Below are 6,830 nucleotides of genomic sequence, written 5' to 3'. Positions count from 1 at the left end.
TTTTCATAAAAGAAATGTCTATGACACATGAGGAATACAAAACAGGAACATAAATGAAACTGAAGTGAGAGTCACTTACCTGTTTCATTTCTTAATGCCAAGGGCACTTGGTGAACTTTGCTATACAGAATAGCACACACGGTTAAGACAAGAAGTAACAGTAAGATCTGGTTAACTGAAACAAGAGGGAGAATGTGTTAACAATCACTATAACAGCTAATTCCCAAGTATCTGACTAAGGAAAAAAAAAAACCAAACAATTTGGACCCAGTACAGGTGATAGAAAATTTTGATAACCTGTATCAGTTGTGTTTTTCTCATGTTATTTGATCAACCTAAAAACTTGAAACATTAGAAACATAACAGTAATTCTCCCTTATTAAAATAATCCCCAACAATCTGATTTTCATGGTTAATTTGCTCACTAAATCATAAGAGTCACAATATATTTGGGTTATCCATACTAGAAAATTCACCTATTTCTGAATTTAACCAGGAGATCAGAACAGTTTTTTTTCCTGGCTAGTCTGTTGTCTGTTTACGCTCACTTGATGAGTGAATTCTTTTTACGTAGCCCTTCCATTCTGTTATGCTTCCCTGATGAAACTTCAGACACAGGAGAAATTTTATATCTATTTCAATATTCAGATCCTGAAGGCGTATTTGAGCAAAACCCTAAAAATTCTAGAAAAAAAAAAACCACCGTGCTAGTGAAACCAGGAATGTTTCAAAATATTTGAAAATACTTATTTCAACAGGGTAATTTAAATCAGTAAAATCAAAGCAAGGCAAATACCTGACTGTATATTCTGATTCATAGTTTCTAGAAGACTGTCTTGTACAAGTTTAAGTCATTCAACACAAACCAGGCATGTGTAGGTGTTGGGACAGTTCACCAAGCACAATAGGGAAGGAATACACTGCCCTCATCAAAATGGGTGTTCTTTGTTTCAGACTACTTTGTTACTTTTGTACCAGCATAAAATGTATTTAAGGTGTTCAAAAGAGCAAAGGAAACAGAGTTTTGATCTATTTTAATTAAAATGGCCAACTGGCCACAACTGGGCACAAGACTAGATTGAAATTAGTAAACCAAACCTGCACTAATTTAAACCAGCTGAGGAAAAAGCCCACTGACTTCTGAGAAATTTCAGGCACATAAATAAATGCAGAAGTCCATTTTCAATCACTGACCCTTACAGCTGATAAGAACCCCAAAATTCTTGGGGCCACACCTCAATATTGAGTATGAACAGCATTAATGTGCAGACTCTGTAAAATTCAGCTTCAGTGCCCTGGGCACAATTCACATGAAAACAGCAGCTACTTGCAGTATTGGTGGGAAATTTCACAATCTCCAGTCTCATGAAGTAAAGCAGTAACTAATTTTAAATTAATGTGAATTATGGCAGTACTTATCTGACACAGTTAACAGGAAAAGGCTTATCTGCATACTTAAAGTTAAGCATAATTTAGCAATACCAGAACTATAAATTTGTACGCAACTCTGAAAACAGTTACATGAGAAATTGGATTTGGTATTTCCGTCCTCTTTTAAAAAATACATCTTTCAAATGTTTTTAATCTCTCTTACCTTTCTTTAAAAGAGCCATGTGTCCTGTTGGATGAGAACTGTGATCTATGGTAAACTAAAATTAAAAAAAAATTAAAATAAAAAAAATAAAACTAAGAAATATCATTAATGCCAGAAGCGTATTCTTGTTAGTTATATAAAGGTCTAGGGTATGGATTATCAAATTTTACTACAGAACTGGTAAAAGTAAAACTGCAATTAATCTCTGTAAATACCTTTTGTTTTTGAACAAATACTAGCTTTATGGGTTTGAAATATTTTTATTAATAATTTAGCAACTAATACGTTTTGAAAAACATTTTCATAAATCCCATCTGATCATCTACATCAGTAGGTGATTTTTAGTACATTTTAAGATACTGTGCAAAGAAGTATTAAAACATCCACTAATGCAATTTATAAATATATTTATCTCTGATTTCACCTCCAACATAGTAACTATAGCAAATACTAATGTCTTGCTGGAGTATGCATTCCCAAACATATGGGAACCTTATACCAGGACAGTGTCTTCTAGATCCTCAAAAAATTTCAGAGCAATAGTGGAAATATTTCTTACAGCTGTATTCTTCCAGTGGGTGTAGTGGGCTTGTATTTATGCACATTTTTTGTGATACTGAAGAAAAGGAGGTAGCCTTCCCTAAAACTGTGCTTCTAGTCCAGGCCTGAGAACAGCCATGTCTGAGAAGACAGAACATAATCCCTAAAGTACAGGATTATGAGAAATACAACATTCGTTTGAATTCTGGACCCAAAACTACTGTTTATGAAAGAAAACACAAAGCACATAACCAAAACAACAACAACCAACAGTAAAAAACAGCACCAGAAGTTGGATGGGAGAGAAAAATCCAACTGTGTGATCCAACATTTACACTATGTAGGGATAGAACAGAAAACAATTTTTCCTGCTTCCACACCTAGACATATGGACACATTACAGCACAGATTAAGATATAAGATAGGTTCTAGGCACACACAAAAGTGAAGTTTATTCCAGCTCCTTGACAAATCAGACAGAACAGCAAGAATTCTTGAAATCTGAGTCACAAAACTGACCACCTCCCATTGGTTAGTGCGCAACTTCAGGCAGAATATTAAATTAGTCTTTACTTTGACCAACAAGTTAAATGACAACAACAATAACAACAAAAATATATATATGAAATTTAAGATGTGGCATTGTTTACAAACCACTTATATTCAAATTTATTTAAGTCAGCTAATGGCTAAATTGCAGTGAGAAAGGAGTACTCTGGAATTTCTTCCACATCTGCGCTACTTATCTACATTCCAGGAGACCATTCTCTTCATGTGGCATTAATTTACACAGAGGAAATCAAGTTTATCTGTCAGAAAAAAGCAGCTGAGAAAGCCTTTCTCTCATGCATTACACAGAAGTATTACTTTCTTTTACACTTAAAAACTTTATTCATTTAGGTAAGCAGAGGGACAACAGAACCTGCTATGCTCTTGGACTAATTTTCTAACCCCACTTTAGCTAATCACACTCTTCCCCTGATTTCCACGGAGCTATCTTTGAATTAGCATTTGTAACAATAGCCACAAATAATCCTGATGATCACTGCAAGATGAAAGCTGCACAGCCACAGCTTCATGTTATCTCCAGAAACTATTAAATCCACATAAACTGAACCATGTTTTAAACTTTAAAATCCAAAGACAGACTCTCACACAAGTCTGAGTTCTACAACTACAGCATTCCTAAGCCCCTGAAACACTAATTGATTACCTACTGATTTTTAAGGAAAGAGAGGTATATTTGTTCCCCTGCAAATATGTACTCATTTACTGTAGACATTATTTCCTGGAACCTGGCAGTCCCTAACTCAGCTGCCAAATCCTGCAACAAAATGAGGGGCTGCAGAAGGGAAAGCTCAAAAACAGTGACATTACTGATCAGATATTTCCTGCTTAATTAGTCTTTTTACCTCTTCAAAGCAGCACCGTATTTGGGAGTCTCCTCTCCTGAAGCGCTGTGGAGTTATTTACTTGGATCCTAGATAGCCCACAGCCGTAAGCACTCTTGCCAAAGCGTCCTCGACCACCATCCTCCTTTGAAGTCACCCACACAAGGGCCTTACAGGGCACAGTAACAGTTTTACGATTTGATTCCTTTTTCAAGCTCTTCAAAGTTTCCTTTGGAGTTGTGCTGGTTTTCTTTCCTTTCTCTGCTGCTGAGGAATAGTGCAGAGTCCAGACGCTGCGCTGAAGGAATGAGAGCACATAAACCACTTCCAGATGTGCAGAGTGATGATACAGCCCCAGATCTGACAAACTTGCCTCTGAGATTCAGCTAGCAGATTGCAAACAAACTCCAAAAGACAAAAAGCATTAAAGGAGTGAGTGAAAGAGAAGGAAACAAACCCTTCCAGAAGTCACTTCCAAAATCCAGCTGCAAGTTATGTTTTTAGTGATTATTTATGGTAAATGTGAACAGGCAACTAGTGTGCCAGAGCCAGACTACAACATGCCGAAGTCTAACAGAAAGCCAAATGTGGCAGTGTGTTTTATGAGTTCTATAGTTATTTCAATTGCAACAGTTAGTGGTTCAATGTTAATTAAGAAAAATGGTTTGATCCTTGTACCCCCGTTTTATCCCCTCATAATGGTTTTTCCCAAGTTGTTTACCCCTAAATTTTCCTGCCACTTAGTTGCCCTCAACATGCCTGTTTGCCTGCTCCTCCCTTCCTTCCCTTGTATGGACCTGTCAATCCAAGTTATGCTATCCCCTTCCCTTGTTCATTGTTGTAGTGTGTTTTTATACTTTGTAATACTTTGAAGTAGTTTTGTTTTTGTATCCCTGTATTTTTCCCAAATGGTTTATTCCAGATTGCACCCCCCTCCCTTTACCTGTGTAATCCCTCTTCCTTGCTGAGATCATCCCCAAACCCCCACCCTGGCTCTCTGTCAATCACTCAGCATCCCATCACCTCCATCTAGAAGCTTCGGTCCAGGTCTTCGATTGATTAGCCAGAGGCTAGGAGTCAGCCCCCCAAGCCTTGCCCCATACGCAGTCCTAAATGTCCATCCCCCAGTGCCCATCCCTTAGGGTCACTTATTGGTTAGTGTAAATGTTATCTACTTTCGGTTTCCACCTCCCTTGAAATGTAACCTTGGCACATCTTCCAGGGCTCTTAGCAGGAGGCCCCCTAAGGTGCAGGAGCTCCCCAGCGCCCCTGAATAAAACCTTGGATTAACCCCTGCTAAGAATCGGCCCTTTATCATCTACCGACGTCTGTAGTGTCTCTTCTGCTGCAAAGGCAACTAGCCTAGGTGCCCTCAGTACCCTCGGGGCACGGGAGAGTGGCTGTCGGGGGTCCCCCCCCCCGCCGTGTCTGCCGACTCGGGACGGGCCGGGGGTTCCTGATAGGCTCCCAGAGGGCCAGAGACAATCCATCAACCTAGATCCACCCCTTTTGTTCCCGAATGTTCAATGTCAATTACCCTGGTTCTAAAAGTTGATTTGTCCTAGAGGCTTCTCCCTCCCCTATGTTAATACAATTGATCTTGTTAGATCCCATGCTCCTCCCCAAGTGTTCTCCCATTGGTTAGGTGATGCTCTCATCCCCTAAAATAGCCTCCTCTAAAAAGCCTCGCCAGACCACTACTCCCTTGTCACTCGTACCTGACCCGTCCTCTGAAAAAAAGCTTCATTGGACTGCATACGAGTATCCTCTCCTTCGTCTCTTTACCTCGAGATCCTAGTGGTATCCTGTTGCAGTGTCACCCACGCCACTACACCCACTGCCACCTGAAAGGCCTCGGCAGAAGCTCAGGGGCAGCCTCTCTTGTGTGTCCCTCCGGTCACTTAGGGAGCTTCCTAGCCGGCATTCCAATGCTCCGTGACTGCAGGAGAGCCACAGCCAACTGTTGGCAGAGTTCTTGAGAGTTAAAAGCTAAGGGAAACTTGCAAAAGTCAACTCTAAACATGCATTTTGACTTGAATCATCTCATTTCCTAATCTTTTAGCATTTAATCCACAAGTTTGATTTAGATTCAAAAGGATCTCAGATCAAGGTAACCAGAACATGGTGATATCCTGCCTCCTAAGCTCTTCTGGAATGCTTTTGCAGTTTTCTTTCTACAGCACTTCTTTTATTTGAATTCTGTACCTCTCTTCTAGGAAAGAACTTTCTAAATGATAAACCACTGTTTTGGATCAAGACTTTCATGACTACTGAAAGGAATAACAACAAACATCTTCAACTCTAAACTGTTTTTTTGTATTTTTATCGTGAGACAGTGCCAGATTTATGAGTAGTAGTCAATAAAGGTCTTAAAAATCTTAACTGTTTTAAATGACAATTGCTCCATTTGCAGGAGCAAAAAATGTAGGATTTCAACTATGTGCCTCAAACATGCCCAAACTGTATTATCTGTGTCTGATTTTGTTATCTTCTGCTTGAACAAAAATTAAATGAAGAGTTATGCATACAGATATATGCTTTGTGCAGATGGCCACAACTATTAGTATTTTGTTGTGCTATTTAAGTTGTATTAAGCTCATGTTCACCAAAATCCACCCATGTTTTTTTCACCTTCCCTTCCATTTCTACGTGAATCTGAACAGAGCTAAGCAGCACGCAGTCATATGAGCCTGCAGAACTGGGACTGGCTGCTTCACCTGGCAGAACCCTCGGGATTGCTGGCAATGCAGTAACACCTTCACAGAATCAGGTTGGAAAAGCATTTTGAAACCATCAAGTCCAAACTACAACCAAGCACCACCTTAGACTAGACCAACTAGACCATGGCAGTAAGTGCCACATCCAGTTCTTCCTTAAACACCTCCTCCACATCCCTGGGCAGCCCATTCTAATGTCTAATTACTCTTTCCATGAGGAAATTCCTCCTAATATCCAACCTCAATTACACATCTCAGCATCATCTTTTACCATGTAGAACTGAACAATGAGAAGAGACTTTTAGCGCTAGATACACCTTCTTTGGATTCCCCTCAGCATCATACGTTTGTATTCTCACAAAACACTCCCCTCACACAGGAACGAGCAGCTTCTGTCCTGCAGAACAAGGCCTTCGAATTCACTCAGATCACCCGCTGCCAGCTGTAGAACCAAAACCTCGGTTGCTAATCTCAACCTTCGGTGTTTAAACAGGAACTCATTTCTTTCTCGCCGCACACCTCGCAAGCAGCCGCATTGCCTCGCCTACCACTAGCCAGTTAAAAAAAAAAAAAAAAAAAAAAAAAAAA

At 39.7% G+C, this 6,830-nt stretch overlaps 1 protein-coding gene across 2 annotated transcripts in view; it reads right to left on the bottom strand.

The window, feature by feature from the left end:
- Positions 1–6,732, bottom strand: part of GLT8D2 (glycosyltransferase 8 domain containing 2) — a 26,470-nt gene extending 19,738 nt beyond the window's left edge. Inside the window, exons 1-4 of one of the 2 annotated variants that reach the window (XM_031064506.1) lie at positions 6,618–6,732; positions 3,547–3,823; positions 1,595–1,649; positions 80–175 (exon numbers count right to left, since the gene is read on the bottom strand). In XM_031064506.1, coding sequence (XP_030920366.1) covers positions 80–175; positions 1,595–1,613 — 115 coding nt within the window. In that variant the 5' untranslated portion in view covers positions 1,614–1,649; positions 3,547–3,823; positions 6,618–6,732. Of the gene's footprint in view, positions 1–79; positions 176–1,594; positions 1,650–3,546; positions 4,079–6,617 lie in introns of those variants that run through there. The other variant, XM_005430082.2, reaches the window with a different exon arrangement.
- Between the last annotated feature and the right edge of the window lie 98 nt (positions 6,733–6,830).

Source organism: Geospiza fortis, unplaced genomic scaffold (assembly GCF_000277835.1).
Source record: "Geospiza fortis unplaced genomic scaffold, GeoFor_1.0 scaffold650, whole genome shotgun sequence".
Classification (NCBI taxonomy): Eukaryota; Metazoa; Chordata; class Aves; order Passeriformes; family Thraupidae; genus Geospiza; species Geospiza fortis.
Note: the sequence above shows the minus strand (reverse complement) of the source record. Positions and strands in the feature narration are given on the sequence as shown.